Source organism: Scomber scombrus, chromosome 6, assembly GCF_963691925.1.
Source record: "Scomber scombrus chromosome 6, fScoSco1.1, whole genome shotgun sequence".
Classification (NCBI taxonomy): domain Eukaryota; kingdom Metazoa; phylum Chordata; class Actinopteri; order Scombriformes; family Scombridae; genus Scomber; species Scomber scombrus.
In genome coordinates, this window is record NC_084975.1 from 31,080,189 (window position 1) to 31,092,517 (window position 12,329).

The 12,329-nt window shown below is 37.3% G+C and overlaps 1 protein-coding gene across 1 annotated transcript; it reads left to right on the plus strand.

The window, feature by feature from the left end:
- Positions 1-997: 997 nt before the first annotated feature.
- Positions 998-11,802, plus strand: ces3 (carboxylesterase 3). Its single transcript, XM_062420589.1, has 13 exons — positions 998-1,159; positions 2,938-3,139; positions 3,251-3,389; positions 4,953-5,086; positions 5,241-5,394; positions 5,630-5,734; positions 7,318-7,419; positions 7,979-8,119; positions 8,302-8,382; positions 9,836-9,977; positions 10,337-10,486; positions 10,660-10,732; positions 11,237-11,802. Exons 1-13 carry the CDS (start codon positions 1,093-1,095, stop codon positions 11,403-11,405), a joined length of 1,659 nt encoding a protein of 552 aa, XP_062276573.1. The 5' UTR covers positions 998-1,092; the 3' UTR covers positions 11,406-11,802.
- The last annotated feature ends 527 nt before the right edge of the window (positions 11,803-12,329 follow it).

Sequence of the window (12,329 nt, forward strand, 5' to 3'; positions counted from 1 at the left end):
GTGATTCTAAATAGTTTTTAAGAATCTAATCTGTAATGAAAGGGAAATCCACCAGATTTCAGTTTAGTTATCATGTATATGTGCTATCTATTCATCAATCAGTTACAGTTCATTACAGGGGTTTTATTGCTATTGGTGTGGATCCAGGGATGGAGATGTTGATCCAGACTGTAATATCTCAACAAATATTGGATGGACCTTTTCTTCTCTTCTCTTCTCTTCTCTTCTCTTCTCTTCTCTTCTCTTCTCTTCTCTTCTCTTCTCTTCTCTTCTCTTCTCTTCTCTTCTCTTCTCTTCTCTTCTCTTCTCTTCTCTTCTCTTCTCTTCTCTTCTAGAAGAATATCAACCAGCTGGTCTTCTTCTGGACCACTGCTCATCTTTTCAGGATGATATGTCAGCATGAGTCAGCATTGAGAATTAGAAACAACAATATCCTTACCTGTGATTGAAAAGACCAAACTATAGAATATATTTGTCACACGATGGAATGTAATAACATACATTCATTTCCTCTTGTTTATTTCCATTTCACAGTAAATAAATTTCATTTGGACTTTTCATTCTGTTAAATCTCTCCTGAAAAAAGTTCCCATTCCCCCAAATAAAGAGAACATTGTGTGTTACACTAAGTGTAGAATAGAAAGTGTAGAGATTATTGTAGAAAGGATGTTATGCAGCTTTGAGCGTTAGCGGTCAAAGAGCAGGATTTAGTCATTTTTTGACTCAGCGGTCAGAGTTCTGTTTGTGGTGCACTGGAGGTTAAATCAATGGAGATTATAGTTTTTATGCTGACATAATGTGTTTGTTTGGGATATTTGTGTGTATGTGGAGAAGGTAAAAGTGCACACATACTATATTTGTATAGATTAAGTGTGTGTGTGTGTGTGTGTGTGTGTGTGTGTGTGTGTGTGTGTGTGTGTGTGTGTGTGTGTGTGTGTGTGTGTGTGTGTGTGTGTGTGTGTGTGTGTGTGTGTGTGTGTGTGTGTTATGTGAGTAAGAGGGGAGGTACTCGAGGGCCGGGACAGGGGCAGAGGGCTATTTCTCTGAAAGAACACTGGAATTCTTTCTGTCTTTTCTTCGAGCTCGGTCAGGATGAGAACAGCACTGTTCTTTGTTTATCTGCTTTCTGTCGTGACAGCGATAGCGCAGGCAGCACCAGGTAAGAAAATACTTTTTTAATTTTACCTCATATTAGAGCAGGGCATTCTAATGCACCATCATACAGTTCATTGGACAATCTTATAATGTCTTAAGAGCCAGTGAAGTGTTGAGAATAGTGAAGATTAAGGCCTATACCTGATTTAACACTAACACAACATACATTCAGTCATAGCCTTTCATAACACTAATGATCATTTGGCCAAAACAAACTGTGCACAGTTTTCTGGAACTGCAAGTCACAGCCTTGTTTTCAGCTTCACCACCATGAATTAGATGTTCTTTCTGTCTGGACCTTTTAAAGTGTTCCACTAAACAATTATTAGTGGATTAAGGAATGTTCCAAATCCGTCCATTAATCCCTTTGATTTGATTAGTTTTTTTTACAACTGGTTCCATGTAATACCGAGTTCAACAACAGTAACACTCATGAGTCATAACACAATGACCTAACAACAGTATACTATACATATAGCACCATTGTCCAAAATGCTACAATATGCTTTACTGTATTTTTACCCAAACAAATTTGTACAAGATCATTTCAAAATATAACACAAAAAATGTTTATATACTTTCCTACATGGAGACTGTGTCTTCTGTTTCAGCCAAAAGTTTATTTTTTCCTATTATATTTATATTACAATATTGTTTTACTATCTAAATGTAAATGAATGGGCTAAATACATACATAGGGTTTAGTTGGTGGTTGAGTTTGAATGAGTAAACAATTCATGAATTGTGTCACAAGTCTATTTCACAGCAGACATGTTGATTTGTCATAATAAGAAAATCACAGGTGTTACAAATAACAATAACAATGGTTCTGCTCTATTAACTGTCCCAGTTAGCCAGGACAGTCTGACAGTCGGACAGTGTGACAGTGTGAGAATGACTCAGCATGAACAATACCGGGACCCTGAAACTGAAACAGCTAAATAGAATTCAGACATTATTCATTTTAGTATTCATACTCTTGCTTTTTGCTGCTTTTGCATGCCTAAATGTCTTCTGTGAGAGAGTAATAAATCGTTTACATTAACCACAGTTCAGTCCACGCAGACTGCTGTTGAGAAAAAGTGAACTCATCATGAAGAAATGAACGTGAATTGTAAAAAGATACTGGATCTATGTCTTTACATCACTGTTGACCATTCTCTGGTATATGTACTGTAAATGTGTGTGTCATTGCACTAATAACTCAACACTAAGGTGCAAAAGGGAATAAAATAAATACACATGGTGAAAAGGAGATAGCACTTTAAGGTTAAATACATGCATTTTATAATAAAACGTAAACTCCCTCTTCAGAGTAAATATGTGACATAAGGGAATGCCATACTTATGGCCTGATTGCACTATACAGTATAATGTATGTTCCATTAAACCCAGTGTAACAGTTCTTACAGATTTTCTATAGTTTTTCATTCAGTCCATATGAAATAATTCTCATTAAAATGAGTTTGCTTATAATTACAGTCATTTTTAGTTTGGAAGTGGGACACAGCCCCACAGTTTATAATGACATGAATGATCACGCAAGTAGTCGGGTCAGTTCACAACATCTGTAGTTTATATTATGCAAAAATACAACATATCACAATAAATAGAAAAAGAATATAATGAGATTAAATTTACATGCAGTGTGATGCAGTGAAGTGTCTGCAATCCTCAAACCAATCTACAAGCTCCATCTGCAGCATATTGCTCAAAAACACAGGATTTCGACTTTTCAAATCAATCTTCACTTACAACCTAATTATTGTGCAACGTCTCCAGCAGGCAGCGGCAACCCTGTGGTCTCTCTGACAAATGGCCAAATCAGAGGAGAATATGTGACAGTGAAAGGCACAGAGAAGTTGGTGAAGCAATATTTGGGAATCCCCTTTGCCCGTCCCCCCGTGGGGCCCCTCCGCCTGGCAGCTCCTCAGGATGCAGAGCCCTGGGAGGGGGAGCGAGACGGCACACGACAGCCCCCCATGTAAGACTGGGTGACCCCCTGAGTCACAAAAGGGCACGGAACATGACAAGATATGTGTAATGTTATGTCTCTCTGGGTGAGTCTCATTTCCTCTTCCACTCTCTGTCTCAGGTGTATCCAGGATCCAGAAATAGTTGTGAATGTTTCTAAGACCATGTCAATGCAGTACACCCCACCAGAGCTTTCAGAGGACTGTCTGTATCTGAACGTATACACTCCAGCTGAAGCAGCAAGAGGAGACAAGCTGCCGGTGGGTTAAAGAAACAGCATTTATATGTAAGGATGGACCTTGTAGCCTAAATGCAAACCAGTGGAACAGACCTGCTATAAACACTAACTTTATGAAGGGAGGAAGTAGCACATGATGATGAGTATACTGCTGTTCATTGTGTGACATCATATGTGTTGGCTGCTTATTAACCTTGTTCAAACAAAGCTTTATGGCAACACAGGTCTGTAGATTATATTATAGATCATTTTAGCTTGTTGGATAAAAATGACCATGTCACAACTGTCCACTTATCTAATTAGACTAAATACTAATATTTATATATTTATATATATAATGCAAATGTACAGTCCTTAGGTGTGATACAACATCCTAAATACTTTTCAATTGAATTTTCAGTGCTTCTTTAAAACTGTTGATTGAATTGATATAGCTATTATTTCAAGATATACGTAGCTTTTTTAAAAATAAATATAATCAGAAATACACTCAACCCCCATAAATGAATTGATTTAGTTTAATATCTGAGAAATAATGACAGACATGATAACAGAAACCACATCTAATGCTGCCACATGATTCGATTCATACAAAGAAAACTATTTTGCATCAACTAACACTTTCAACTAACTAGCTGCTTTCAGTATTCACACTTTAAGTCAAATTTCAATTTCTTACAATTCAACAACTTTCATTACACTTCTACTGAAGCTTTCAATATCACACCTTTACATTTAAAGCGTTTTCATCCCTCTGTCTTTATCTGATGCTTCAACTGCTTCCAGCTCCTACACCAACTAAAATGTAACTATTACAAACTGTTCATATTCTGACCCAGCTAAAGTATTCCTTTATAATTAGTGCCTAGTTTACCAAATGCATGTTTTCTTTTGGTTTGACACTCTATTTGTTTATAAAATACATTCCGAATCACACCGTATTATGATCTCGTTATCTAAAACGAGAACAGCGATAATTATTTCTATCGATTTAATGAAAGTGAAGGATGCAACATTTGAATGGTAGGTTTCATGATGAGCATTAACACTCTCTATGTGCAAAAATGTGTACCAGCTTCTTTAAAATAAATCATTTTGAAATATTTCAAATTCTTTTGCACTTGGCCACTTTAGGAAAAGTCATTAAATTTCAGCCTTGAAGAATGTTATTTAGGGTGTTTGTATCGCTTTCAATTGTCAAAATGGGTCAAATTTGACCCGAACAGTATGTAAGGATAAAACTGGTTTCAATGCTTACATACTATTTGGATGCCAATTAGCCACCAGCAAGGTAGCAACCACTCTAAGCTTTCAGTGCTTCTTGTCATTTCAACTGCTTAAATGTCTTATTATTTAACTGATGCTTTAACTGCTTTATTACCTTTTTCTTCAACATACTCAAATAAAAAATCTTTCAGTTATTACACTGACTGCCATTTCAATTGCTAGTGGGTGATTACACTTCAACTATTTTCAGTGCTTATCTCATGAAAACTAAGTGACTGATGAGTAAAGTTGAGTCTACAGAAATCTATATTTTTTTATCTTAGTTTATATTGGTGTGTTGTGTTGTGTTGTTGCTCAGGTGATGGTGTGGATCCACGGAGGAGGTCTGACGATGGGTGCGGCCTCTCAATACGACGGCTCCCCGTTGGCTGCTTATGAAAACATAGTGATGGTTGTTATTCAGTATCGACTTGGCATTCTGGGATTCCTAAGGTAGGACATTGTGTCGCCCATCATATTTGTTTGAAATGATTCAAATAAAGAAATCAACAGAAAACATCCACAGTATCACAGCGACCATTTGACAAGACTTTTTAAGTTCTCCAAGAATTCAAAGCAAGTGTCTCGACTTTTTCTTGTCTCAAAGCACTGGAGATGAACACGCTCGGGGCAACTGGGGTTTGTTGGATCAGCTGGCAGCTCTGAGATGGGTGCAGGAAAACATTGAGGTGTTCGGCGGAGACCCACAAACTGTCACTATTGCTGGAGAATCTGCAGGAGGCATCAGTGCATCCATACTGGTAGGAATACAAATCACTGCAAGGAAAAAAAAAAAACCATGTAAACCAACATGTTAAGCCAACTAATGTTGATAGTAAAATGACAGGAACACATTGTACAAGTGTTTAAGTGACCCAAAAGGAAAGAGCCTCTTTGCTAATAACACCTGTGATTAATGTCGGAGTGCATCTTGAATGTATTATGTATCGTGTCCATTTGTCAAGTGATTGCATACGTTTCTTCCCTGATGAACAGACTCTGTCTCCACAAGCCAAAGGATTGTTTCACAGGGCAATTTTTCAAAGTGGAGTAGCAACACTTGGGACCTACACTACAAGCCATCCTCTGGCCTATGCTAAGGTACGGTAATATGTAAACTGAGTAGTTTAGCGCAGATTCAGAAAAGCAGCAATACTTGACACTCTTATTTAAAGCAAAAATGTGTTTTTCTTCTTCACTGTGCAGAATGATGGATGTGTAGAGTTTGTTTTCACATTCATTTGATGTAATTGGAAAGTTTCTCTAAGCTCAATGAACATCTGATCATAAGGGTCCTATAAGCATGATTTGTGACATCACAACTAGTTAGGGAGCCAATCGCACTGTAATATTTAACTTACACAAGTGTGATGTGGAAACTTGAAGCCTCCAATGCACAAACACTGAGAATGGAATTTTATAGTGACGTAGGAGACAACTCGTTTCCAATGAAACATAGATTAGATAGATAGAATTATTAACATTTTAATAATTAATAATTATTTTTTATTCTATATATGTCCTAAAACATCAGGGAGGGGATCTTTAAAGCTGCATTAATATTTGTTTTTTTGGTTTTGTTTTTTTGGCCACTTGGGGGCAGTACAATAGGCCAAAACACAACATTGACATTCAGTGTTATCACATTAGAAAAGTTATTGCAAACATGTTAGTACACAGTTGCCATTGGAGTGGTATTTGTGTCCACCTAATGAATTTAGGAAATATATTACCTCTTGTTTTATCTCTCTTTCTGTCTCCTCCAACTCTTAGAACATCTGGTTCTTCTTTTATTTGGTAGTTACTCTATGTGTAGTTTGGTTCTTGGCAAGTAGTGTATCAGAACTGGATTCCAGGCCAGAAACCCAAAATACTGTAATGATCCAAATTAGACTAAAAAGCTCAGAGCTGAAGGAAACGGTAGAGTTAATACATCTCTGTGGGTTCATCTATAGCAAACAAAACACCTGATTTGCTCTTGATGAACATATGAACATATTGGTTAGTGTAGCTTTATATTAGTATTGTGTAGCCTCTTTTGACCCTTAACCCATGAATGTTCCATCAATATATTGTGTCAGCATAATGTGGGAACAGGCAGTAACCAGTTATTCCATTGTTATCATGGTTTTACTTCACAGAGGTAAGGTAAATGTCAATGGCCTTTGAAGAAAACGTGTCCATATAGGTAATATGCTGTATGTGTTAATGGTAAAAAACACTATTTAGCTCATTAATTGAATCAGGAATGTTCTGGTTTCTATGAATAAAAGGGGTTATGTCTTCATCAACCCGAACTGGTGATCGCATGGAACAATATCAACAGATTTAGCTAATTGTGGCCTTAAACTTTCAAACATACAGTATTTGTTATTACATTTTCCCAGTAGATAGGAGTAAGCAACAGATTCAGCAGATTTGCAAATATGCTTAATGTTAAATACTGTAAATAGTTTTAGTCTTTGGCCTTTTCAGTTTCTTGCTTGTAACACTGAAAAGAATCACAATGTTTGAAAGTTTGACATTTGAGCATAGTCAGCATTATTGCCGATCAATAATGCAACTACAGATACTGAATATAATGCATCGTGACCACTTTGTCCACATTTTATAGCAACTAATGTCCAAAAGAGTACGTTGAACTCAAGGCACATTAACTTGTATGTATTCTTCCTCACACACAGGTTGTGGCCAACCTGACTGGATGTGACCGCAGCACCACAGAGGAACTGGTCCAGTGCATGAAAGGAAAAAGTAAAGATGAGTTAGTGGATGCAACCAAAAAGGTAAATGGTCTTGCTATGATAACACAAGTTTACATCGAGCAGGTCACAGGTGTCACAGATGCATCCAGCTTTAATTTGATTGTGTTGATTATGTTTTTTAGTCAGTCTTGCTTATTTTGGTTCTTTCTGTCTTTACACTGAACTGAAGCTTTGACTTTGGCCATTCAAGTTGAGGTGGGAGACCAAAAAACGTCAGAAAATGTCCTAGTTTTACAAGGTTTCTGTAAATGGTAAATGGTGAATAGACTGCATTTATATAGCACCTTTTTAGTCTTCCAACCAATCATAGCGCTTTACACTACATTCCTCACTCAATTTGGAGTACAGTATCTTGAAACCTTTGCAGATCTTTCACAGTACTGATAAAATATCCACAGATGGTGAAAATATTATTAGAAAAGTCAAAGGAAGGAAGGAATTAACATGTTGTTTAGTCACAATATAAAAATTCTATACTTTGGCCACAAGATGGCAGTATGTGAGCACTCCGGCCTGCTGAGTAAAGACTAGAGAGCTTGGTCAATGATCATTAGCAGTAAGTCCTGTGTTGTGTGTTTAGCTGAAACTTTACCTGGGAGCCGCGGTGGATGGTGTATTCCTGACTGATACCGCCGAGGAGCTTCTCAAGAGGAAAGAAGTGCTGAAGGTTCCGGTGATGATGGGAATAACCAACCATGAGTTTGGATGGATCCTACCTCAGGTCCCACATTTCTCACTGACTTCCTTCAGGCATACTCAGTCTCTGTGGAAATAACACTACTCTTGTTATTAATGTCACACATCACTCACACTTCAGATCACTGTCTTCTTAAAGGGATCGAGGTGGCGTTCTTTTTTTGTACTTGAACTAATACTGAGGCATTGTCTCGTGTCATGTCACAGAGCTTTGCCCCTCCTGGCTGGGAGAACGGGATGAACAGAGAGTCTGTGCTGCCAGTGATCAACATGTTCAATCCTGCAGGGGTGAGCTGCATGATAGTCGCTGATGTTTGTTGATGATGAGAATGAGAAGGACAGAGAGGAAGATGATGTGGAATATTATCAAGCACATGTATGGTAGGGTTAACACTCCTGGCTATGTCCCTGACCACTGGCACTGGCACTGAGCTGGAGTTGTGTGGACTGCACTGCAGCTGCCCACTGTGGCTAGTGTGTATATATAGGAGGGGTCAAATACAGAGGACAAATTTCATTTCTATGTATGTGCGAAATGATAATAAAGAGGGTCTTAATTCTTTTGATGAGAACAGTGATTCTTCCAGGGAATGCTACATGGGCCTGACTAATAGTGTTTTTTTCTGCTGTCAAAAGCCCATATTAAAGCTGCATTAACTGATTTCAATTGAACTTAAGAATCTATTTCATCTTCATTCATTCATTCATTCATTCATTCATTCATTCATTCGTTTCATACTGTATTCAGTTCAGACTTTTTATGTCCCATATGGCTATTTATGATTCGCTGTCCTAAAAATGGACATAAATAGATCATAGTGTTAAATATCAACATTTCAGTTCATTTAAAAATAATTCATCATTCTATTATTGTCTGTTCTTTCCCTAACGGGGCAAATTGTGGCAGGTCAGTGTTCAAACATTAAAAGAAACAAACTCTTTATTCACACACATTAAAACAATACAAAAAATACAAATAGGTTATTGTAAAGATGTTAATGCATTACTGACAGGCATTGTCCTGAAGGTAGACTATGCCAAAAAAGTGAAAAAAAGGAGCATCCATCAGTCTCTAACCTTCAGTTTCTTTAACATCCATGTGATTTAAAAGGTATTCTTATTTATTATTAAGCTGACTAAAGGAGTTCTGTGTTTTGCCAGTAATATTGCACTTGATTGCAATGAATACTTACACTTGATTCTTGTTATTTAACCAGCAAATAAGTTAAAACACTTGCAGTGAAAATGATATTAATCTTTGTCAATGTTCTACAGTAGATTCCAGTAGATTCAGATTGAGCACCTGCGCCATCAATAATGGCTGGAAGACTGTCAGTGTATTTGTAAAATGATTATTTGATTAGTTTTACATACAATTTAAAAGTGTAAACATGTTCCTGCAGTAGGGGCTCATGACTGACTGAGAGGAGACATAATAACTCATTTTATTATGTGATTTTGTGAGTTTATTACTGACAAATTCTATAAAACATATAACAATAACCTAACTTTATATTTAGGGAAAATATAAAAAAAAACATTTCCAATATTATCACATAACAGTAGTATAGTATTTTTTAAATGACTACTAAATAAGTGAAGTTTATTTTCCAGCTTCACACTTGGGCAGATGGTCAGTGGCTGATAAGAGGTTATCATCCTCCTTGTCAATGAATCTGTGTAGAAAAACAATCCAAAATCAGAGAGAAATCTGACGGTCCAACCTTGCTTCCTGTTCCAGGCCTCCTCTGCTAACGTCCTCATCGCAGATGAATACCTGAAAGATGCCAAAACTCCAGAGGAGATCAGAGACGGATTCACTGAAATCATGGGAGACCTGCTGATGACGCTGTCTGTTGTCAAGGTGGCTGGTTACCATGCAGGTCAGAAAGGGAGAGGCACAGAGAGAGCATATTGACAGCTCTGTGAATAAATGGAAAACAATGTGACTTCTTTGTGTCAAGTATACAGCCCTAATACATCAAAGCCCTGTGTAGGAAGACATTCTGTCGATATCGCTGCCATTTGCCTGTAAAGATTATAGATTACAGGATGCTCATTTAATCTCATTTCAACCTTGTACAAGTAGACAACCCCCCCAGTAGAGTTCATGTATCACCCTGATATGCACAGTGGTCACACAGGACAAACTCATTTCTTTGTGACCTTTGACCTTTGCCTCAGTCTGCCCACCTCTTGTTTTTTTTAAACTTTTCTTCCTCTCTCTCGCTCGTGTGTACAGATGCGGGTGTTCCAGTTTACATGTATGAGTTTGTACATCGTGCTGATATACACAAACACAGTAGACCCAGCTTTGTGAAGGCAGATCACGCAGATGATGTCGGCTTCATGTTTGGTGGATGTTTCTGGAACGGAAATATAAAAATCATTGGTAGGTTATATGCAATATGCTACCTATGATATATAATGTATTTATGTATAGCACTAAACTAAACGAACAGGTAGGAGTCCAAATGACTACAACACAACACTGAAGTCACTTCAGGTCATATACATAGACTGGTCTTTCATTTTGTAATGAAACTCTTCCCTTGTCATCTTCAGGCACCATTACCAAGGACGATGAGACGGTTTGTAGGACTATGATGTCATACTGGGCCAACTTTGTCCGTACTGGGTGAGTAGGAACTGAACTACAATATCATTAGAGCAGCACTAATCAATAGTTTTATGTTATCATTGAAATTAAATGACTATGTTGAATGTAAAAAAGGCCAATTATAGTTGACTATTGTCAGTTAAAGAAGCTCTGAGAAGCTACTTTGCCTAACCTTCACTAAACAGCAATTAGCTGGTGGAAATAGTGGATCATTTAGCAGCTAAAGATATTTTTCTCAATAGTGGTGGAGAACAAAACAGAGCTAAAAGGACAATATCAACCTTATAAGATGATAATAAGACAGTGTTGTGTCTACAGTTTGTTTGTGCTGCCCTCAAGTGGCAAATAAATAAAAAAAACCTATAAAAAGTAGCTTTAATCTGAATCATAGGGTAGCATGGCAACCTTCACTTTATAGACTGAGCACATTAAATCAATAACAATCACACACTCTGAAGAGGACATGTAATATATAGACCCCCCCTCCTAATGTTTGTCACTACCATGTTTGTGTATGCTCAGCTCTCCCGATGGTCCCGGGCGGGTCAGCTGGCCTCAGTACGACAGGCAGAATCAGAAGTACATGGAGCTGGGCCTGACGCAGACTGTGAATGAGAAACTGAGAGAGGACAGAGTCCATTTCATTACAGTTACCCTCCCTCAGAAGCTGCAACAGCTAGCAGCAAACTGATCACTACAAGTTCACATTATTATTAAGATGTTATCATTAACAGTTATTTTTCCTACACATTCTCAATGTAACTAAGTAGTAGGATTACTTCTCCCATCTGAGCATAATACTGTTGGTCCAGTTGTCAACCTGCACCTCTTTACTTCTGTTTTACAAAAAGGATTTTCTGTTTCTGTTTTAGTTCCATTGAAGTGTCTTAGTTCCATTGAAGTGTCTTTTGTTGACTTGCATTTTGTAACATAGCTGTAATAAAAGGAAATCTATTCATTGCATGTAAAACAAATGTCTCATTTGTCTCCCTGCTGGCAGTTTGCAGTAGCTTTTGGGAAATCATTTAGATGTGTGAGTGAGCGACTGACATTTAATATAAATGTGTGAATTAAATTGATTGATTTGATTTGATGATTGATTGATTTTCCTTCAATATCAATTGTATACACTATGTAAATGATTACAGTTTTTTTTTAAAAGTGTAATCTGGCTTGTTAAAATTCAGCACGTAGAAATATAATAACACATCATCATGTGGCAAGGAATATCTTTATTCTGAACATTGTGTAAATCTGGGTTTGCCCCTCATTTAGTTAATGTGACGTAGACGAGTGGTACGTACATTTCCGACATTTAAAAAAAAAAAAAAGATTGATTAAGCAACACTGAGCAGTATTGAGTTTCACACTGAGACCATAGTGTTTAAAAAATATGATTGTCTTATTCAACATGTTTGAATAGAAGATGAACAAGCATCGCGTTACGTTAATTTGCCAACGTTTCGTTTATGGAATGTAATTTTCCAGCGTGTGTGTGTGTGTGTGTGTGTGTGTGTGTGTGTGTGTGTGTGTGTGTGTGTGTGTGTGTGTGTGTGTGTGTGTGTGTGTGTGTGTGTGTGTGGAGGACATTAATAAAAAAGCACGAGTTTCCTTT